Source organism: Lathyrus oleraceus, chromosome 4, assembly GCF_024323335.1.
Source record: "Lathyrus oleraceus cultivar Zhongwan6 chromosome 4, CAAS_Psat_ZW6_1.0, whole genome shotgun sequence".
Lineage (NCBI taxonomy): Eukaryota > Viridiplantae > Streptophyta > Magnoliopsida > Fabales > Fabaceae > Lathyrus > Lathyrus oleraceus.
Genome location: NC_066582.1, coordinates 440,204,467 through 440,227,793, shown reverse-complemented (window position 1 = coordinate 440,227,793; position 23,327 = coordinate 440,204,467). Strand labels below are relative to the sequence as shown.

General features: G+C 37.8%; 2 protein-coding genes across 5 annotated transcripts; one reads left to right on the top strand and one right to left on the bottom strand.

Annotated features, from left to right (window-relative positions):
* Positions 1 to 16,197: 16,197 nt before the first annotated feature.
* LOC127075959 (putative recombination initiation defects 3) lies at positions 16,198 to 20,968 on the top strand. Of its 4 annotated transcripts, XM_051017501.1 has the most exons (12): positions 16,223 to 16,448; positions 16,824 to 16,977; positions 17,262 to 17,406; positions 17,591 to 17,725; positions 18,029 to 18,081; positions 18,177 to 18,368; positions 18,613 to 18,678; positions 18,839 to 18,888; positions 19,083 to 19,224; positions 19,461 to 19,548; positions 20,322 to 20,430; positions 20,537 to 20,968. In XM_051017501.1, the coding sequence occupies exons 1-11, from the start codon at positions 16,375 to 16,377 to the stop codon at positions 20,426 to 20,428; spliced, it is 1,206 nt and encodes a 401-aa protein (XP_050873458.1). In that variant the 5' UTR covers positions 16,223 to 16,374; the 3' UTR covers positions 20,429 to 20,430; positions 20,537 to 20,968. The 4 variants fall into 4 exon arrangements, with proteins under 4 accessions (XP_050873456.1, XP_050873458.1, XP_050873459.1 ...); XM_051017499.1 differs by lacking the exons at positions 20,322 to 20,430; positions 20,537 to 20,968 and adding an exon at positions 19,883 to 20,288 and having other exon boundaries at positions 16,198 to 16,448; XM_051017502.1 differs by lacking the exon at positions 20,537 to 20,968 and having other exon boundaries at positions 20,322 to 20,447.
* A 708-nt stretch (positions 20,969 to 21,676) lies between these two features.
* Positions 21,677 to 22,381, bottom strand: LOC127075958 (phosphoenolpyruvate carboxylase 2). The gene is made up of 3 exons (XM_051017497.1): positions 22,229 to 22,381; positions 22,049 to 22,136; positions 21,677 to 21,907 (listed from the first exon to the last, which is right to left on the bottom strand). The coding sequence occupies exons 1-3, from the start codon at positions 22,343 to 22,345 to the stop codon at positions 21,882 to 21,884; spliced, it is 231 nt and encodes a 76-aa protein (XP_050873454.1). The 5' UTR covers positions 22,346 to 22,381; the 3' UTR covers positions 21,677 to 21,881.
* Between the last annotated feature and the right edge of the window lie 946 nt (positions 22,382 to 23,327).

The following is a 23,327-nucleotide window of genomic DNA, read 5'->3' as shown; positions in this document are numbered from 1 at the left end:
TTTGTGCTTCAATTAGGGTTTCTTGGTTCCTCAAGGAGATTGATCTTTATCTTGGTTGACATGGTACATCACCATCATCATGGTCTTATCATCACCAAGAGGTTCATTGTGCCTGATCATGCTCCTTGGGATTAGGGTTTTGACCTCTGGTCAACCCTAATCAGTTGAATTGTGCTTGGCTGATTTATTTTTTGCCCTAGGGTTTGTGTGTACATATCATGTTTTGACCTTGCCTTGATATATCATTTGTGAAATGCTCAATTTTCATCCAATGCCTATGAAATTTGACATGTAGAAACTAGACATCTTGCTGGACATTTTGGTGTTGAGTTTGCATTTTTATCAATTGCCATTGCTGAGTTATGATTTTTCTAAGTTAGGTGTGACAATTTGTGTCACACCTTTGCTTGTCCAATTTGATTGATGCATTTACCATGCCAAATGAATTCCAAATGTTCTGATTTTTTGTATGGTGCTTGATATGAATGTTGTGAATGCTCAGGATTTTTTTTGTGGAATTTTTGGATTGATTTCTGATTTGATTGAGATTTTTCATTCTGGATGATCATTTGTGAACTTTTGAATAGTCATGATTTTCATTTGTTTGTGAAATGCTTGTGCTTTATCCTATGGATGTAAAATTTTGCACGCTCCTTCTAGACATGTCAGAGGTTGTTTTGGCTTTGGTGTGAGGTTTTTACCAATTATCATTTCTGTTTTAGGCTTGTGCTAAGTTGATATAGCATTTGGTGTCTCATTTGAGCTTGTTTTGATTGCCTTGACTTGATGAATTTGATTACCATGCTTAATCATGCCCAATTGCCCTAATTTTTTGTGTGTTGATCATGTTGTATGTTCTGTTTACCCATGAATTTTGCCAAGATTTATTGAATCATTTTGATTTATTGTGCATTTGTTCATTCTGTTGTCACAATGTGCTTTCAACTTGCATACCTTGCCATATTTTGTTCATGAAATGAAATTGGTAATTGATATTGATGTGGGATCTTTTGGATGATGTTCTTAATTGATTGAAGTTGATTAATGTCAATTTTCATGTTCTGTTTTGAATTTTTTCTCCCTCTTTGACCCTAGGCTTTGACCTAGTGGTTTGCCTCTCATGTTTGAGTCTTGATTTCAGGTTAAAGAAGCACATTGCCTTAAGTGAAGTGGTTCACTCATTTGGATTGATTAATTGGTTGATAGTTGTTAACCTTGAGTTGTTTTGTAGGTGGATTTTAGCTCATTTGAGTTGAGCTTGTACCTTGCACATTGTTGCATTGCTTGTTTGACTATGTCTGTTGACTGTTGACTATTGGTTCTCTGTTTGACTTTTGACTTGTATACTGATTGAGTTAGATTTTTTTCAGGTACATAAGTTGCTTAAGTTCAATTTGAACTTGCTTTGCTTGGTTGCTTAACCACATAGGTATAATATCTCTGACTTCATGTAGTCTGGAAGACCTGTCCTGTTACTTGGGCAGGCACCTGTCTGAAGCCCAATGCTTGTGTTTGTTTATGTTTGTGCCAAGCAGGAAAAGTCCTTTGATAAGGAAATTGGCAGATAAAAGAGATGTATAATCCATCTCCTGCTACTCAGTGTGTCATCCACTTTGCTCACACACCTTGTGTTGATGCATTGTGGATATTAACCCAAGATCTTTGTTGAGTCAGTCATATGTGGAGAAGAGTTCCAACTTTCTGAACTCCCACACTTTCATTTGTCTAAAGCTCTCCCAGGCCAGGGATAAGAGCTGTGAGGTCTTACCCTCACTTCCCCTTCCATCTGCTTCACCCTAACTCTCAATGTTAGGGTTAAGAGCTAACTACACCCGATTCCAGTTGGCTTGTGTTTCACAGCCTAACCTTGTGTGAGCCCACTTTGTTTGTATATAGTGTGTGCTAATTGTGTGTATGTTTGATTTGCCGGTGCTGTTTAGGATAGCTTGCCGCCTGTGCAAGTTAGATAGAAACCTCAACCTAGGACCATGGTGGATTACATGATAACTATTAGGCTCGAGACAGTCTCCCTTCTAGTTTGTCATTTCCCAGTCTCTGGTTAGGAGAAAGTTTCTCCCCTGTTAAGGGGAACTACGTTGCCCTGATCCTCATACCAGATGAGGTACGTAGGCAAGAGGTCGTACGAGATCTCTCCCGGCACCTTTTTTTTCTTTTTGTGTGTGTTTGCTTGACAATTACTAGGCTCGAGTGCCAGACTCCTTAGTAACTTGTTTTGTTGGTTAACCCTCTCGTGTGTTAGGAGATGGATGTAAGACCAGCGATTAGCATTCCGTATCCTATTGGCGTTTGTTTGTGTGGAGTCTGACGTAAGTCCAGCGATTGGCAGTTGGTTTCCTGTGTCTGTTTGTTGGTTCGGAGTATGATATAAGTCCAGCGATTGGCATTCGGTTTCCATGTTTGCCTGTTTGTGTGTGTTTTATTTGGCGTGCGTGAGCCGAACTACGGTAGCTCTGATTCTCATTCCAGATGAGATACGTAGGCATAGGATGCGATATCCTAGCGAGCCCTTTCCCCTCTTCTCCCACCTGTGTTGTGTGTGTGTGTGTGTGCATTCTTTTGAGCAGTGTTTAGCAACCTTTCTTCTATTCTTTTGAGCGTGGATCCCGTCGAGTACGACGAATGCGTAGGGGTGCTAATACCTTCCCTTCGCATAACCGACTCCCGATCCCATCTCTCTTTGGTCGCGAGACCATGTCTTTCCCAGGTTTACTTCGAGCGTTTCCTTTCCCTCTTTTGGGATAAATAACGCACGGTGGCGGCTCTGTTTGTTTTGTTTTTGCCCGCCGGTTGTTTTTCGCGAATGCGACAGTCATTCCTCGCAAATTCAAGGTTCCCGCTTTCACTAAGTATGATGGTGCGTCTTGTCCTCATATGCATCTGAGAGCTTATGTGAGAAAGATCCAGCCGTATACCACTGATAGGAAGCTATGGATCCATTTCTTCCAAGAGAGTCTGTCTGGCACACAGTTAGAGTGGTATTATCAGCTCGAAAGCTCTAACATCCGCACCTGGACTGATTTAGCGACAACTTTCTACAAGCACTACTAGTATAATTCTGAATTAGCGCCTACCCGGCTACAGCTGCAGGCTATGACTATGGGATCTAAAGAAAGCTTCAAAGAATATGCTCAAAAATGGAGAGATTTGGCTGGCAGAGTCACACCCCCTATGACCGATCGAGAATTAGTGGACATGTTCATGGGTAAACTGACTGGCCCATTCTACAGCCATCTATTGGGAAGTTCCTCATCGGGTTTCACTGAACTTATATTGACGGGTGAACGTGTTGAAAGCGGCATTCGAAGTGGAAAGATACAGGCGACTACCTCTGCAAGCACCAAAAAGTCCTATCAGGGGAAGAATGAATCAAATGCTGTGTACGTTCAAAGGGGTCATAACAAGAAAAATCGTGACCATACTGTTGGAGCAGTTACGGTTGCAGCACCACCATCTCAAAACTTCAAACACAGACAGGACAGGCCAAGAAGGCAGTTTACCAAGATCAATATGACTTTAGCACAAGCACTGCAGGGTATGCTAAAAGCAAATTTAATTACCCTTAGAGATCCTCCTGCAAATCCCAACACTACTTCTCCTCGTTATAATCCCAATGCCAGGTGTGCATATCACTCTGATAGCCCTGGGCATGATACAAACGATTGTTGGTTGTTGAAGAATAAGATTCAGGATATGATTGACGCTGGAGAGATTGATTTAGATCCTCCGGAGACTCCTAATGTCATCACTGCCCCTCTGCCTAATCATGACAAGACTGTTAATGCTGTAGAAGATGCTGATAGCGATTGCGACTTGGATAACTGGATTTTCCCAACGATTGGTGACGGACTCAATAATTGGAAAGCTGAAGACACTATCCCGATCTCCTTTAGTCAGGAGTAATTGTTATTGCTATTTTAGTGTTTCAAATTTTGTAATTTTTTAAAAAGCATTGTGTCTATGCCCGGGGCACAATAGTTAATGTTTCAAGGGTTTTGTCATTTTCATAAGCATATTCACATTCAATAAATCAATGGACCTTTTGCATTCAAATATTGCATTCTTTATCTTTCCTGTCATCTTTCAAATAAGCTATGTTTTCTTACACACACTCACATAACCAATTGCAGATCCATATCCACTCTGGATCCTGTTGATAATAATGATGCTACTGTTAATTATGCCTTTGAAAATCCGATCTACCAAGCCGTTGATGGAAGTGAGGAAGATTGCGAAGTACCTGGAGAGCTTGCCAGACTGTTACTGCAAGGAGAAAAGATCATACAGCCGCATGAGGAATCAATCGAAATTGTAAATCTGGGTACTGAAGTAGACAAGAAAGAAGTCAGAGGTTTCTTGGGAAGCTTGAATTACATTGCCCGATGTATCTCCCATTTGACTGCTACTTGCAAACCCATCTTCAAATTACTGAGAAAAAATCAAGAGATAATATGGAATGATGAATGTCAAAAAGCTTTTGACAAAATCAAGAAGTGTCTCTAAGAACCTCCAATTCTGATGCCACCAGTTGAAGGAAGACCTCTAATCATGTATTTGACCGTGTTAGAAAATTCAATGGGGTGTGTGTTAGGGCAACATGACGAGTCTGGTCGAAAAGAGCATGCAATATACTACCTTAGCAAAAAGTTTACCGACTGTGAAACAAGATACTCACTGCTTGAGAAAACTTGTTGTGCTTTGGCTTGGGCTGCTCGCCGACTAAGACAGTATATGTTGAATCATACCACTTTATTGATTTCTAAGATGGAAACCTGCTCTCCCCTAAAAGAGTTATCACTGATAATTGTACTAATTTGAACAACAAGATGATTACCGAACTCTGCACGTAGTTCAAAATAAAACACCATAACTCTTCTCCGTACCGGCCAAAGATGAATGGCGCCGTAGAAGCTGCTAATAAGAATATTAAGAAGATTATACAAAAGATGACAGTAACATATAAAGACTGGCATGAGATGTTACCATTTGCTCTTCATGGTTATCGCACTTCAGTACGCACTTCGACAGGGGCAACTCCTTTCTCTTTAGTCTACGGAATGGAAGCCGTTTTACCAGTGGAAGTTCAGATTCCCTCTCTAAGAATTATGAAAGAGGCAGGCTTAGATGAAGATGAATGGATTCAGACTCGACTCGATCAGATAAATTTGATTGATGAAAAGAGACTTGCGGCTGTTTGTCATGGGCAGATATCAGAAGCGCATGACCCAGGCATTCAATAAAAAAGTCAAGAGACAGGTGTATCAAATCGGCGACTTGGTGATAAAGCGTATCATTCTACCACAAGGTGATCCTAGAGGCAAATGGACTCCCACATACGAAGGGCCATTTATAGTTAAGAAGGTATTCTCTAGTGGAGCCATGATGCTTGCTACAATGGATGGCGAAGATTTCCCGCATCCCGTGAACGCGGACATAGTTCAAAAATACTACGCATAAAAGAGACCCGCTAGGTCGACGTATCTAGGCAAAAGTAAGGGCATCCTGGCGAACCAAAAGGGTTCGGGCAAAAATTAGGGATAAACATATAAAAATGTACACCCGGCAAGTCGAAAACCTGAAAAGGCGGCTTGGGCAAAAAAGGGTATCCTGGTGGACTGAAAACCTGAAAAGGCGGTCCAGGCAAAAATTAGGGATTAAAGTGTATGACTATGTCCCATTCTCGATTAGCCTCACCAAAGTCAAAGGGACTGAGCAAGCCAATCACTTCCATTCGACAGCAAGGGATGAGATGCTTGAAGGCATAATAGCAGTAGCATAATTTAAATCAATAGGACTTTTTCTCATAGCTGTTTTTTCTTTGCTTTCTTGACAATTTCCTCTTACTAGGATTTCTGTCTCCTTGTATTAAAATTGCCTGTTTATAGGCCCTCTTTCAAAATCAATACAATTTTATTTCCAAAAAGATACTTTTGTTTTACTTTCTCCGTTTTGTTTGCATAAACGTCCATTGATTTAATTCGAATTAATATATGCATGTGAATATGATTGATGTTTGCCAAAAAAAAACATGCATAAAATAGAAATAGCAATTACTAAAAGACTTTAGGATCGAGGATAAGGTCTAACCATGTTTTCCAACAAATCCGGTTGCAAATCCTATTCCCCAGCAAAACCAGTCATTCCTAGAAGAAATTGGCACTACTAGACAGACTGGTCATCTTTGTTATCCCCAGTCAGGTTCTGTTGAATATTTCTACCATCAGACAGAAATCAAATATCCCCAGCTAAGAAAGGGTCATCAATACAAATATCTCCAACCAGAATATCGGGATTTATTTTCCCATGGCAAAAATTTTCAGACGCATAATTCATTCATGCATCATTTCACAGCATATACATGCATGCAATGTTTGCATTTATTTTCAAGCGCATAAAACATCTCATGCATCATGACATGGCATGAGGCTAACTCTTTTTTTCCAGGTTAATTATCCTCCTGATACAGTCAAAATAAAGATTCATTCAGACGGATCTTTATCGACTACATTCAAGATTCAGATGCATTTTCAGATATAATCCATATGAATATTCATTCTGACAAACATTCTGATATCCTCCTAATGGTGGCATCTTTAATCCCATCCCAGACATTTATTGCAAATACAACATATACAAATATTATCAGATATAGCCTAACGTATGGCTCATTCTGATTCAGCCTAACGTATGGTTCCTTCAACTGTTCCAATACGGTCTAGCGTACGACCCATTTGGATATTCACCCCCTCAGATACTACCTAGCATACGGTACATTCTGAAATGTAGTCTAGCGTATGACTACCCCTTTTATCATCAGATACAGCCTAACGGACGACTCATTCTGCTACTCAGATACGATCTAGCGTACGATCCATTCTGATCTTTATTTCTCCAGATACAGCCTAACAGACGACTCATTCTGCCCCTCAGATACTACCTAGCGTACGGTACATTCTGAAATGCAGTCTAGCGTATGACTACTTTTTATCTCAGATACAGCCTAATGGACGACTCATTCTGCAACTCAGATACGATCTAGCGTACGATCCATTCTGATCTTTATTTCTCCAGATACAGCCTAACGGACGGCTCATTCAGCTAACTCAGATACTACCTAGCATACGGTACATTCTGAAATGTAGCCTAGCGTACGACTACTTTTTATCTCAGATACAACCTAATGGACGGCTCATTCTGCTATTCAGATACGATCTAGCGTACGATTCATTCTGATCTTTATTTCTCCAGATACAGCCTAACAGACGGCTCATTCTGCGACTCAGATACGATCTAGCGTATGATCCATTCTGATCTTTCATCCCCAGTGAAGATACAGCCTAATAGACGACTCATTCTACTACTCAGATGCTACCTAGCTTACGGTACATTCTGAAATATAGTCTAGTGTACGACTACTTTTTATCGTCAGATACAGCCTAACGGACGACTCATTCTACCACTCAGATACGGTCTGGCGTATGACCCATTATGATCCTTATCTCATCAGGTTAAGCTCACCCTAACATCATCTAATGGATGACTCATTACACGGTCTAGCGTACGACCCAATGTGACACCCATGTCTTCAGATATGGTCTAATATACGACGCACTCTGAAGCTCTCATCATCAAACTTTCTGGATGGCATCTTTAAGCCCATCTCCATCAAGACTATCCTTTAATTAACAAGTGCAAATTTTCGGGGCATTCTAAGGGTTCAATAATCTTCCACCTCCAAATCACGAATGGCGTACATACCATTCTAATTCTCTCGGTTTAAGAATATTGAACAGGGGCAGCTGTCATACCCCAAAATTTGCCTGTTAATTTTTATACTTTCAACAGAGGTCTATTCATTTTTCAAAGGAACAAAGATCCAGCGCACAGGCTACCAAATCCAGAAGATGACCTGAACCGTCATGCTCGTTAGGCGAGCAAAACCTTCGCTAGGCGAAGCCCACGCTTTCTCCTTCGCTCCAGCGAACCTTGTTGATTTTGCTACTGGAATGCTCGCTACCTGCTCGCTACCTGCTCGCCTAGCGAGTAAGTACTAGCTATGCTTTCATCCAAGTCTGGGAGCATTCGCTGGAACACTCGCTGAGTGTTTGCCTAGCAAACCCTTCGCTAGCTCACTCGCCTAGCGAAGCTTGCGGATATACAAAAATTTTGGGCCTGAATTGCCTTTAGTCTGAGCCCACCAAGACACAAAAAATCAGCTATAAATTCCAGAACTTCATTTGAAAAAGGGGGACAATGGGAGATCAGAAAAACAATGGGGAAAACCCTAGAAGCTAATTCAGAGAACTCATCGGCACAAAGGTTACCTCTGCCAACCCTATCAGGCATAAACCCTAAGATTGCTCTGAAAACCCAATGGTGTAACTCAACTTCGTTTGATCCCTCCAATCAGGTTTGCCCTATTCCCACTACTCGATGCTCCCAATTTGAAATTTCTAGATGTATGAGGCATTATGTTTGAATTTGGAAAGGCGAATATCGTTAGGTTTTGCATGTGGGTTTAGATGTGCATAAATGTGTAAAACAATACTTTGAATATTCGATCATGTAATTTCTGTAATGGATGCCATAGAGTTTAGGGTTTCCGAAATCGCACCAGTATCAAAGAAGAACCCAAAACCCGCAGTCGTTCGCTAGCACCTCGCTAAGCGAACCTGTAGCGACGGTTCGCCAGGCCCTCTCTAGGCGAGGCAGTAGCAAACGTGACAGTAGTCGTTTTTTTCTGTTTGCATTCTGATCTGTTTTGTATTTGTTCGACATGTTTTCTATTGCGTTTACACACTGTTTGCCTGACACTATTATTGCTATGATTCTTTGGTTCGGTGCAACTCTCGATTGCACCCCACCCCGTTATTCTAACATGTTTGCTGAGTTTTTGTAAGGGCTCCCATGATTCTTGAAGAGATAGCTCGGTATTCTACTTTATTTGTGGGATACCATTGTGGAGATTTATTTTGATTACTTGGCTAATTACATTGCCTTCGAATACGTGATCTTATCCCTCTTTTTATTGTCTTACGATATTACGGTTATGTCCCGCGAATGTGGGGATACCCTTAGCAAAGACCCTTTCGATTAAATCATCATCATCCCTAAACAGATAAGTCATAGTCCCTTCGATCAAAAGGTCAATGTCCCTACGAGATAAACCTTGTCCCTCGAACGTTGCCTTCGAATATATGACTTTATCCCTCGATGACCCTTCGTTGTAGCCTACGATTAAATGATGATCGTCCCTTCGAATGCTAAGGTATCCTTACAAATGTTGCCTTCAATGACCAATCACGACCCCACAATGTCCCTTTACATCCAAAAGATAAGACTACTTACTTCTCAATAGTAAGGACAGTTTTACCCTCCTAAGGATAGGAAATACCTATAAAGACCTTGGTTAGGTATAACTCTTAAATGCTTGCTCACAACTTAAAATACTTTTCACACCTCACACTTTTCAAAACATCTTTTAGAAAATCACCACTTGGTATACATTCGCACCAGAATCATCGCCGAGTTATATTTTTCTAAACATCTTTCAAAATCAAACGAGATAAACACTTTATATACATTCGTACAAAAATCATTACAAAGTTAAACTCTCCTTTCAAAATATTTTCTAAACACACCACATTTCTCAAACACTTTCTCAAACAAGGAAAACATAAGTGAGTTAAGCAATTAAGAGCCCATGGATAACCATGGATACAAAGGGTGCTAACACCTTCCCTTTGTATAATGTACCTCCCGAACTCAAAATCTAATCAAGGTCTTTCCTGTTCTTTTCCGCCTTTCCTTATTGGATAAAAGAAAAGTCGGTGGCGACTCTTGCTATCCGTAACATTGCTTTTCAAAGCAAAAACACAAAGTCAGTTCACCGTATCACACTTTGCTTAACTCACAAAAGAGGTTAAAAATTTGTTAGGATTTAATGAGTTAGTGTTAAGGACTGACCATATTATCCCGGTCGACTACTCTAAATGAGTTGCAATCCTTCTAAAATTCTCTCAGCAAATAAGAATTATCTTACAGATGAATACAAAGGATCTTAATTTCAGGTGCGTTCAACGACTCCCCTCAATCCATGCTTAACAAATATCAAGTTTGTTATTTCCTCTCTATTATATATAGAGAGCGCGCCGATCCAGATACTCAGTTTCAAACTCAATTTCAATTGATTCTTCTTCTTATCATACTGACTTGAATGTTAGAGTGTTAACCTTGCAGGTCAGCCTCTTCTCCACTGCATCAAAAATTCATATCCTCCATAACCTATGATCCTCACTCTATTTTTGGTTTCAATACGAAACATCGACGCCGTGTATGGGAAATAGATTATGATTCCTGCGTTTTTTATGATTTCACTTGACTCGTCAGTTTGAAACCTTCTCAGGTCATCGAATCGAGAGCACTCAAAATCAAACCCGAAGATCTATCGTGTTAGATCTAATCAAGCATCATTTCAACTCAAATAATATGAATTTCTAAATCCTTAATTCTTATGCTTCTATGTAATGGCTAGATCCAAAGCTACTCGTTCTCCCATTGTGCGAGAAGTCATTGTTATTGCTCAAACAACGATCAATCAACCACCTCCACCTCATCCACAAGGTAATGCAACTACAAGAGTAGAGGTTCTGTTGCATCCAGGTCTAGTCCAGGCTCCTCAGATACTTGGATCTGTCCTAATGCCTCCGATTGGACCTTCGATTTCACCTCTAGTTTCACAACCTGAAGCCTTGCCTAGTTTCCAACTACTACGAGTTAACCTTGGATTGCAAGGCGTCAACGAGTTGTTGAACAACATGTACAACATCATTCGGCAGCAAAACTAGCAAGCAATAGAAGAAATGTTGATTCACCTTGAAGAAAGCCTCCACAATATGCCTCTGTGAGAGAATACTATTCAAGAGGTTGTATCAAGGAGAACTCAAATTGTCGTCCCCGAGCCGATCGCGACAGGGAAATATGAAGCTCCTAAGTCGAAGAATTAGTAAATGAGTCATAAGCGCCAAAGTTCTTCGCGAAACCCCGAGGGAGATTGGGGCAGCCACATTCCTCCCCCGGATAAGGTATAAAATCATCCATTGAAGAATCACCAGAATCATCCTCTATGTGTCAAAATTTTGGACAGAAAAAAATACCAAAATCCATGGAAAAGCCGTCCAACCTAGGCGAGTGCAATGGAAAGTGAGATCTAGATAAGCACGTGCAACTCGCCTACGATCAACTAAATTACTTTAGTGTTGACGAAGATTCCAAATGGAAGTTATTTGCATTAACCCTGGTTGGGCCAACCAAAATATGGTTCAATGGTATGTAGGGCGGAAGCATTGAATCATGGATGAATTTCTACAAACGATTCTTTGCATGCTTTATCACCCCAAAAAGGCATCCTGTGACTGTAACTGCTTTGAGTGGGATCGTTCAAGGGAAGAAGGAGAGCACGCGGTCTTATATCGACCGATTTGCACAAGTTACTGTTGAAGTAAAGAGAGAAGAAAAAGGAATTAAGTGTTAGATCTTAGAGGATGGCCTTCTGTGGGATCATCCCTTTAGGTTGAAGATAGAAAGGAAAAGAGTACAAACCATTCAAGAAATACATGATCTTGGAGAAAAAACTGAATACACGGTTTGATAATCCCGCTTTCGCTGACACCAACTCGAGTCGCTTGGCCGAAAAGGTATCATACCGTTAAAAGGATAATCCAAACAGGGAATGTAGGGATGGTACGACAAATACATGCTAAAAATACGTCTCAAGAGAAGATCTACAAAGATTGTGCTAACACAAAATTTAAAAAAGGAGGGATTAAACCCCTTTTTTCCTATCAAAGAGTCATCCCAGACCGACAAGTAAAAATATTATTGCTTCCACAAGGGACACGAACACAACATCGACGACTGTATCCAACTGAAGGATGCCATTAAAGGGTTGATCAATAGGGTCTGGTTGGCCGTGTATGTGAAAGGGGGCAAAAGAAAAAGGGAGGAGTCGCCCAAGAGGAAATCTCACTCTAAAACCTTAATAGATGATCTCTTGGACGTTTGAAATCCATGTGAGGCATCAACATACTCTCAATGTGAAGTATCACATTGGACATCACTTCTGACCCCCTTTTACTTTTCTTGTCTACCTTTTATGTCTTGAACTTCATGGCTGGCAGACACATAGAAGTTGTAAATGGATATGTAAGTTCACACACCTTTTTCTTCATCGCCTTCTGACCAATAATATCTAAGGTGTTGAAATACTTCTTCATTTTTTCACATTCATCGTTTTAGTCCATATGTGTCCCACTTCCTTTTTCAATGACTTCATACTCTTTAATGTGTAATTTCCTCTAAATACATGAATGGATTCCAATGAAACATGTTTACCTTGTACCTGAAGATGTGCACATTATCAAGATTTCTATCTTTCAACGCACCAATTATGAACCTTAGCGCCATGTTATACTTCTTCATGTCATTCACAAACTGTCTTTCTTCAGGTTTTAGACAAGCAAGTATGTTGTGACCGTCTAAATCATCAACTAAATGATGACTGTGAATACCCCATATTACATTTATGTTCCAACCACAACCAGATGGCTATCTCAAATGAAATGGACACTTAGCTCTTCTATTACAAGTAACTTTCGAATTTTCTTGGTTCTTATAAGTTCCTCCCCCTCACAACTAAATATCAGTTTATCCTTCCCGCCTCTTAGCCCATTTGTTGTATCAAAATAAATGGTAACCACAACAATACAATGTTGTCTCCCAATACATTGTGTACTTGATAACACTTTTATCTGGAAGGGAAATACATGTCAATTGTAAAATAACATGAATTACTCATAGATTATATATGTCAATTAAAAAATTCAGATAATTTTTTTAAGTAAAACAAACTAAGTCAGTGGTGAAGAATTCTTTAAAATCTTCTAGAGCACTATTCATCACATATTCATTCTTGGTGATCAGTTTAACAACAAATACAAAGGCATTAGGGGGGTGTTTCAAAGTTTTAGTATTTTCCAGTAGGTGAAACATTCATATAAGATTTATCAAGATATCCTATATAAGTGAATACTATGTTTTTGATTGACAAAAAAAGTTAGTTAGATTCCCAACTTTTTGGCTTTTGAAAATTTTCGTGGTTGTTCTGAATTTTTATTTTACTTATCAGATATTTAGTACTCACCTTACTTTATGAGAGTAATTTTTTTTTTGAAAATCGTAAAAATTTATAGATGTAAATTTTGAGAAGATCGTTATTTACATTTAAAAGTTATGAAGGGTTTCAGGTTTAGTGGAGGTACCATAATGAATATCATTTAACTTTATACCCCCCACTTGAACTATCCCCCACCCCCACCCTAAATTCGTATGAATAGACAATAGTGTTCCTACAAAAGTTTTTTCACTCATTTTAGAAATTCATAATTTCCACGCGCAAATTTGAATTCTCTAGGACGATAGTGGGAATTTCGTTTCTTCTATCGGAAACTTCAAAATCAGTAAGTTTTTTTTATCATAAATTATTAAATTTTCGGTAATAATGGAAACATTATAACCAAAATTTTCAAATATTTCGATACAAAATCACATAGAAATTCCCGGAAATTTCATAATTTCTGATAGTTATAAAAACTTAATTTTTTATCGAAAATTTTGAATTTCTGATATTTATAAAAACTTCGTTTTTTTATCAAAAAATTCAGAATTTTCGATAGTTATTAATTTGTTTCCGTCTTTTGTAGTGAAATACAAAGACATTGACGAAACTATTGCAAGCAGAGTGATAAATAAAACGGTAGACCAAGCTATGGCCGCTGAGGCCGAGTCTTCCTAGATACGAGATGGATGAGCAGTTATAAACGATTAACACCAGAAACGGTTGGGTGAGAAGAGGCAGTATCGTGCACCCTGTAGCACCCGACACTGGCTGGTTAGATCAGTTGAGCAACCCATAAATGATGCTGAGGTTGTTCATGATCATGGTATCCATGACCCAATGGTCGAGACAGATGCGATACATATTGCTGATGAGATGGTTGTTGATGAGGTGGCAGATGAGGTGGTCCATTCAGATGTCGCTATTGCAGATAAGGTGGTGCAGCCAAATGTCGTTGTTGCTAATCTGGTCCCATATGCTACTATTGGCACAAAGGTCATGTCTCCTTCGACCAAGCCATTTGTGCACACTGATGGAGGATTCTCGGAAGGACCTATTGACTGGCCGGTGTTGATCGAGTATGTCGACCATGTGGCATACCAACCATGTCAGATAGATGTATATATATTTTATGTTTAACTTTAATTTATTTATTATTGTGCCATGAAAGCTAACTGCTAATTTTTTTAAAAAAATTTATTACATGACTGTCTCCCAATGAAGGTGACATCGCACGAGTCGAAGCTAAAGGGCTTCCCGAAGACTCCGATGCTTGAGGAGGTCATCCGTATTATACGTGATTTTGAGCTCATTAATTTTCCCACTGCTCCCTCATTATGCTCGATGTTCCACTACTTACTGCTTTTGTTTAGAGATGGCACAAGGAGACATCTTCATTTCATCTTCCGTTTGGAGAGATGACTATCACTTTAGATGATGTCTCATCATTGTTCCATCTCCCAATCACCGACAAATTATGGACGACTCCTGTTATTAGCCAGTCGCTTGCATGTTTGACTGCTGCACGAGATTTAGGAGTTTCTAAGGAGGTCGTGCTGAAGGAGTTTAACTTCAACAGGTGCGTTCACCTTCGGATGTCTTGGCTTTGGGATAGGTACGAGGAACTTGTTGTGGCATATAGGTATGAGGTTGTCGCTAGGGTGTACATGCTACATCTAGTAGCATATACTCTCTTTATAGACAAGTCAGGTATTTATATCAACGCCCGATACGTGTGGTTGTTCAGTAGCCTCGACGTTACCAGTTGGGCTTGGGGTTACGTTGTGTTAATCATCTTGTATACAACACTTGGAGTGGCGACAATATTTGAGATTAAACAGCTTGCTGGTTATTTGAGTCTGTTACAAGTATACTTGAAATGATTATTTACTGTTGATTTCTTATTTAATTGTTATGAATAACATTTCTTAATTATTATTTGTTATGTATGTGTTATGATATGAGTGCTGAATATACAAGCATTTGCCCATCATCTGTGACAGGAGAAGTAACATTATTTATATATTACATGTAACATTACTCATACATCTTCATCAGAACTTTTTATTAGATAATATTTTTGATCTTCCATTCATGCAACATTAGCATAAAATAACATTTGACAATGAATTACATAACTTATACATAACTTTAAAAAATGGTGGTAAATTAGAGACACTACCAGATGATTCTAGACGTTTCATCATCTTAATTATGTCGTCGGAGATCATGAAATCTTAGCATCTAACTCGATCAATCCCTTTGGTAACCTATAGTGAAATGATTTCCACATATCCTTCACATCTTCATCGGTCTTAAACTCGATAAGGTTGTATTTCACCCTTCCGTCAGTATAAATCCAATCTTTACGAAACTCGATCTTTCTCATCTTTTTATTTTGGTATCAGGAAACAATTCATTCAACTTGGACGTCAAGGAGGCGAGAGATGTGGTGCCATTAGGAAGTTGAAACTCTATAGCAGGTGAATCTCCATTGAAGTTAACTTCTCCGATGATCAAAAATTGAGGAAGAAGCATTTTTGAGATGTTTTTATCAAACAACAACTGACCCCCTATTTATACAACTTCACATTTATTCTAGACCACATAAAACAGTCGATGCAATCACAGTCGTCCAAAACTGTCGGGAAAATCCCGAGCGTTTAAAATTTCAAACAAATAACACTGCTGAAAATTTCACTTTGGTTGAAATTTCCTGTATAAAATGGTAAATTCAGAATTTCCGATATTATTTGTAACTTCTCGGAAATTTCATAAATTCCGATATACCGAAAATTTACAATGCATTGCCTACTAAAAATTTTGAACGAAAATTTCATTCAATTTTTTGTCAGGGGCAGGTCAAATTTGAAACTAGGGGGGTGCCAAGTATAACCGGAGGGTGGCAAGTTAATTACTTCATAATGAATCCTCAAAAAGCAGTGAGCCCAAGACACGGCCCATCTCCGTTTAAAACCGTTAAACCCACAACAAATGGCCTCTTTACTCTCTCTAACGTTCAAATTCCCCTTCCATTCCCGCGTATTTTAAACTAATCGCTAGTTCTATCCCTTCTCCCTTCTTCTCAAATAGCTTCCAAATCCAATCCCATTTCCTCTCTCTCTCATAACTAACCGTTTCTCCACACTCTCACAACAACGAACTTCCAACACAGATCTGAAATGAAAATGAAGATCAACAAAGCCGCCGATCTCTCCTCAATCTCCGTCTTCCCTCCTCCTCACCTTTATTCAAGGTTACTTCCTTTTCCGATCACATTACTATTCCTTTCAATCCTTTCTTAACTTTCACTTTAACTCTTTCCGTTTCGTTACTGATCGCGATATACGAAATTCTAGATTTGAATTTTGAAGATAGTTTTAGCTGATTTGTTAGCTTCGTATTTCTGAGATTCACTGAATTTAGATCATGTGAAATTATTGGATCTAGAAGTGAAGTTCACTGCTCTGCTTAATTGTGATTTAATCAAATTATGTATATGTTCAAATTCATGATTCTTTTGAGTGTGTGGAGTTTTATATTTCTATATCTGAATTCTGGATGAATATTTATGAATTTTTGTTGTTGTGGATTTTGGTGTTTGTTGTTTGTTGTGTGGAAAATGTGATAGGAGGCCGAACAATGTATCGAACGGATTGCAAGCGTCGCAGCATCGATCACAACCGTCTCAGCAGTCGTTTTCTCAGGGACTTTCATCTCAGCAAGGGATTATGTCTCATTTCTCTCAAAGCTCGCTCGATGAAGCTATCACAGTAAATGATCAGGTTAAACCTAAACGATAAACGATCTGGATGCTGAAATTTTCGTTTCTCATATAGAAGAATGTCGTTTTTTAATCGCACTGGTTTAATATGGTTGAAATTTCTTTTAGACTCAGCTTTGATGAATTTCTTAAGAAGTATGTGAAAAAGGAAATATTACAAAAATCTTATCATGATTATTTTTGCAGAATGTCTCGTGTTTATTTAACCCTGTGTGCCATTTTTAGGTTTAGAAGTTATTACGAAAATCTTATCTAAGTTTTATTATGATTTTTTAATTCTCACAGAGAGCTGGTTCTCAAGAACACGAGAACTCTTCAAGGAGGTTTTCTAGTTTGCCTCGACCTGCTTTTTCGAAGGACGAGAGTCAGCCACACAACTCAAGATCTTCATCCAATCTTCTGGTCAAATGGAACTCTGTAGATAATAAAAGTGAGTATTTCATTGAAGTACTAATTTTGTTTCTATAGCTTGTAATTTTAGTATCCGCATTAGGCGTGTGGAATGATAAACTAGCTTTCTTGAATCTATGCAAATTTAGGAAGCCAATCAATTAAGTGCTTTCGTTTTTGCACATTATTTATTAAAGGTTATAAATCTTCTGTTTGCTATACAGATCAGTTAAGTGAAGGACTCGAAAACCGAATTGGCATAATGGAAACCTCATTAAGCAGGTTTGCAATGATCATGGATTCTGTTCAAAGTGATGTAATGCAAGTAAACAAAGGAACAAAGGAAATTAATTTGGAGAGTAAGTGACTAACATTCTAAAATTGACAATATTCTGAAAACAATTTAGTTAAGTTGTATTTTTACCAATCAACATAAGTGCTTAATATTTGGAAGGCTCTCTGGAAGAAAATAAATCTAGTTCTTGCATCCATTCTTCCTTGACAATTCGAATTCGCATCATCACTTTTCTGAGGACATTCTACTAAATTTTTGTATGGCTTTCAATTTGTTTGATTTTCTACCAATAATAAATTTTCCAAAATATTGTTTATTCTTTGAGTTAAGCTAGTATACAATTTGAACTCCTTGCTTTGCATTTCAGTGGAGTGCATAAGACAGAAGTTGATTGCTCAGGATAACTCGCTTCAGTTAATGGTAACTAGCTGATTTCTATTTTGGCTTGCATGATTTCTTTAACATCAATGAATATTTGAAGTTCTATAGACTGAGAGACAATGGTTTTAAATCAGATGAGAGGACAAGAAGAACTTAAAGCAAGCATTAATGAGAGCTTGAAATCTGTATCTGAACAAATGAGCCATGTTACAAACATAGAGAAGTTACAGGAAGTATATATGTTGGTTTCAGCCATGCCTCAGCTAATTGAAGGCTCTATGAGAAATTTGCAAAATGATCTCCAGAAAACTACCAAGGAAATGCAGGCACGTAAGATGTGGATTTGAATAATTATTAAAATATGCACACAGCACACATAATAAACATCAATTTTTTTTAAGATTACAGATAATCAATGTAAAGATTGCTTAAAACCCCTCTTTTTTTTTGCAACATAGTACAATGCATTTGAATTTTCCCTTTAGCTTTCTTTCTTTTCCTTCTCGCTTATATCTATCTTAGTGTCCTAGATGGCTGTCAACAAACTGATGCTTTATGCACTATTTGCAGGAAATCTCTCGCAGTTTAAAACATACTAACCAAAAGGATCTGGCACAGTCTATTCTGTCTCCAAAGGTGCTGTATCTCTAATAATAAACAATTAACATACTTTCCTGATCTGATTTTTGTGATGAAAGAACATTACTTCATTCCACACACACACACACCCATCTTGCTCCGTATTAACTCCTGTGGTGAAAAGCATAGTTGTTCCTGATATATTGTCAGCTTGCAGTGTGTTAGCAAACAATTTATCACACCAAAACTGCATCAGCGCTCGGCTAAGTAAGTGTATCTCCTAACTTTTTATAACACTAACATTTCCTTTAAACTACTAGGACATTTACATTACATCATTTTGTTTGATCAATTAAGTATGTTACGGAAGTCCTTTTTATTTACAACTGGTTATATTAGTCGTCACTTGCAAAAGTATTTGTTATCGCCAAGAGTCACAGGTATTTTTCTTTTGACTCCAGTGAAGCAAAGATGAACACTCCAGCTATTGCAGCTTCAAAAGTAGACACGGGAGGCTGGATGCCAGTAAAAAGAGAGAGAGTCACTTTTTCAGATAGAATAACAGAGAAGGTGCAAAAGCAAACTCAACCACACACTGAGAAGGTATCATCAAAATTTTGGTCTCTTCCCATTCATGATTTACGTACCATCTAAATCAATCTTGGTGTGTTGTACTTCCTTCTTATAACTTCTCGATATGATATGCACTTGCCAGTGATATTTGTCATTTTATTTTCATGCAAAAGACCTGTAAAGGCTGTGTTTATCATTTTAACAAGTCTTATACACGCTTTTATCTATTGCCAATGCCAAATACTGTTTGAAACTTTAAATGACAGACAAGAGGAGCAAGAGACTGTGCAATTGTCATTGAATCTGACGAGGAGACTGATGGAAAATTTTCCTGCGTGGTTAAAGTAAACGCAGGTAATTAGCATAACTATAACAAGACTTCCTTTTGGTTCCTTAATGCCTATACGTGTCTCCGTGCGCGCACACACACACAAATATGATGGAGGCTTAATGCTTATATTGTCTTAGCTTGTATTTTCCAAGAAAAGCAATAGGTGATTTTCAAGCATATTCAATAGTAACCCTGAAAAATATAGTTTTCATCTATTTGCTTTTTCAAAATAGTTTGAAATTGGATTGTTAACGTAGTGACGGGTGAACAATAGCAGTATAAGGGATGAATTTCAATTTCTAGATGCAGTTTTGGGTTATGAAAAACATTAGTTATTTAGTATTATGATGACACCAGTAGCAGCAAAGGGGAAAGGGAACAACAAACCAAAAATTACAAATGAGGCAATTCACGTCAGCCAAATGGAGGGAGCTAAGTTGGCTGCTAAAGATGGACAGGTAGCATTGAGGAGAAGTGCAAGGAAGAGACTCCCTAACCAAATGATGGCTGATTATGTCTGTAAAGGGCATAAGAAAAAGAGTCATAGAAAAAAGGGAACGTTTGATGTGTAAAAGTCATTATCTCTGAGCTTTCTTCTACTTATTTTCCAACAACTTAGTTCTTAGAGACATAGATGATAGAACTGCATTCTGCAGGTTTCTGTAATTATTACCAATGTTGAACACAGAGAATCTACTTGTGTGTGTGCTGTGTCTGTTACACATTGTTAAAAAGTAATACTGATTTTTCATATGCTCATCAATCTACTCTAATTAAATGTGTTTCCATGGAGAAGACTTGTTCGGAAATCTGAGCAGGGAAGAAGAGGAAGAAGCCGAGCGAATTTTGAGGAATGCAAGGAGACGCAAGAGGAGGCGTAATTCTATGGTAACCATCCTTTGAAGGTAACACTTCAAACTCCGATTTCCTTGCACCATACATTTTTTCAAGCTTAAATATTTGATGCATTCCACTTGTTCGATCATTGATGCATCTTCCGCCATTGATCAGCTTCCTCGTCTCGTCGGAGCCTCCAGTGCCCGCAAATCATGGCACGCAGCTGCCTGTGACTTATTTCCTTCTTCCCTTCAAAAGCTTTCAGTTGTATTCCTAAGTTTATCAGTTATCTGATAATATCACCCCCAACACTCCTCAAACTCCAAATCCAAACACAGGTCAAAGCAAACAGATAAAAAAAAAAATCAAAGTAGATTTTATTTTATTTTTTTCAAAAAAAATAATAATTCCCAATGTAAGTGTAACTGTAAACTTAGCAGCAAGCTAATTAAGCTTTATGGTTTATGGAAAATGTTTCTACCCAGTAATACTCTAGCATCGACTGCTTCTTAACTTCTTTTTTTTTAGATTATAAAAGAAACTGCTTACTGACTTTGTTTGCAGTTTCTCTCATTTCTTTCAATTCCATTGCCTCTAAAATATAAGGGATTGGGATCGTATGAACAATTAAAATCTACCTGAACATGAGCTATTATACATCTGTATATAATATTGATGACTTGCTTTTTATAAAAGAGATTAATTTTTTAAGCTCTAAATAAAGTTGCTCATTTTAACGTCAAACTGAAAAACTAAATAACTCGCTGTGATAGAATGCTATAATTCAAGATTTCAAATCCTACGTGGCAGAATGGAAAAGAGAATAAAAGCATTTTATTATTTGAATATTTTAAAACAGAACACCCTGACCAATTTATAGGTTAAAGAAATTGTAGTAAGTGATGAAATACAATAAATTAAATATTATTTCTTTCTCTTTCATCCGATTTATAAAACAGGAAAAAAAACGAAAGTAATGACCAAAACTAGAAAAAAAAAGAAGCTCTAACTAATTCTATAACAGGAAAAACAAACTACTGATAGTAGGGGTGGACGGCGGTCGGTTATGGGTGGGTTCGGGTCCGAAATAGCTAACCCGAGCTAACCCACGGTTGAAAAAGTTAAATTCAGTTTCATCCAAAATTAAATTTGGTTTTATCGGTTGATGGATTATCGGTTTATACGGTTCATTCGGTTGGGTCGAATCAGTTTGGACCAATAAATTCTAACCTGAATTATATCATTCCTATAACACTAATCACATGAATACTCATTAAACTTCATTCTATATAATTAAAAGAATTAATAAACCATAAACTATTTTCATTATATTACATTTTCATCATCATCTAAGTGATAAAGTATTAGCATTATATTACAATTACATTATCATTCAAGTAATAACCTGATATATTATATTACAAGTTCATTATAAGCCAAAATATTCTCAACATATTTAAGAAAAGTTAACTACATCACCATCACAATATCATCAATCTTAGAGTCATTGTGAACTCCATCACTTTGTTGTAGGCGGAGCATGTTCTGTATTTTACATTATCACAATTAGCTAATTATAACAAAGGAAAACATCAAGTATGTATAATTAACAACATATACTTCCAGTAAACAATCAGTAGCATAATGATGTTAAACATGCGTTATTTGGAGCATAATGATACATACCAATATAATATTTTGCATCTCTCTTTGAGGATCTATGGAGCTCATCAGCCTTAACACGGAGCTCGTCGTTGCAACGCCACATAGACAACTGCAAAATCAAACAAGCAGGAGCTTAAGAACAATATACTCAATGCTTAATGATAATTTATTATCACGATACAGACTGACATATTTGATTACCTCAAACATGAGATCCTCTATTTGAGAGAAGTACAAATTAGCAGCCATCATTCGAGCCAGCAAACACACATCCCTTGTAACTTCAGGGGTTACCCTTGGATTGCCTGTAATACACATTAGACATATTGTAAGACAAAAACTATAACTACATCATAAGCCTTTGTTCTTCGGTAAAAAGAGTTTCATTCAGTTGTTAATTTCTTTGGAAAGATAAGCATGCCGTCACGATCTCCTCCCATCCAAGAAGAGAATTGGATAACAGGAGCATTATACGGGACACGTTCATTTACTCCAATGTTCTTCAGAGCAATGTCAACACGACGCAAAAACTTCGGGACTTCTTTCCAAATTGTCTCATGAAAGTAGCTCATTCCCGCTCTCATCTCATCTTGCGGTGTAGGAGGAGTCCTTCGAATTTCATCAGTACGAAATGCAGCTTGAATATGTGTATGACCAAACATCATTAAAGCTATGGATTTACTACAAAAAAAAAAAACTCATCTATAATTCTAACCACAATACTCAACACAAACTATATGTAACACTATAATCAGATTAATTAAGCCTAACCATATAAAAAATATTGTCAAATAACAAATTAATCATTTGTTCAATGTCTAAATTCACTAGAAACTACATATCAATCAAAATCAACTCAGAGATTCATCTAAATACCAAACAGGTTAGTAATGGTATCATATATATTGAATAAGGAATCAAGCATGCACCTCTCTTTGTATAGCCTCATCAAGTTCTTGCTTATCATCTGGTGTTATGTCCTTAGCATACAACTGTGTTAAATTATTCCTTATCCTGCAAAAAACACAATGATTACTACCAAAAAGACTAATCCTTATATAATAAAAAATGCCACAATTCCATAAACAGTACAAACCTTCAATGCTTTTGCAGCAAAGATCGACGAATCGACTGCGTAGGATGAGCAGTTAAAACCAGATCCACAGTCTGATTCTTCAAAGCATCAAAAACCTCTTCAGGACTCTTGTTAAGCTCAGTCACAAGCCTCTTAAAAGTCTCTTCAATATCAGACTCAGTTATCGCAGAATTTTCATCACCAAAATCACCTTTCTTCAACAAC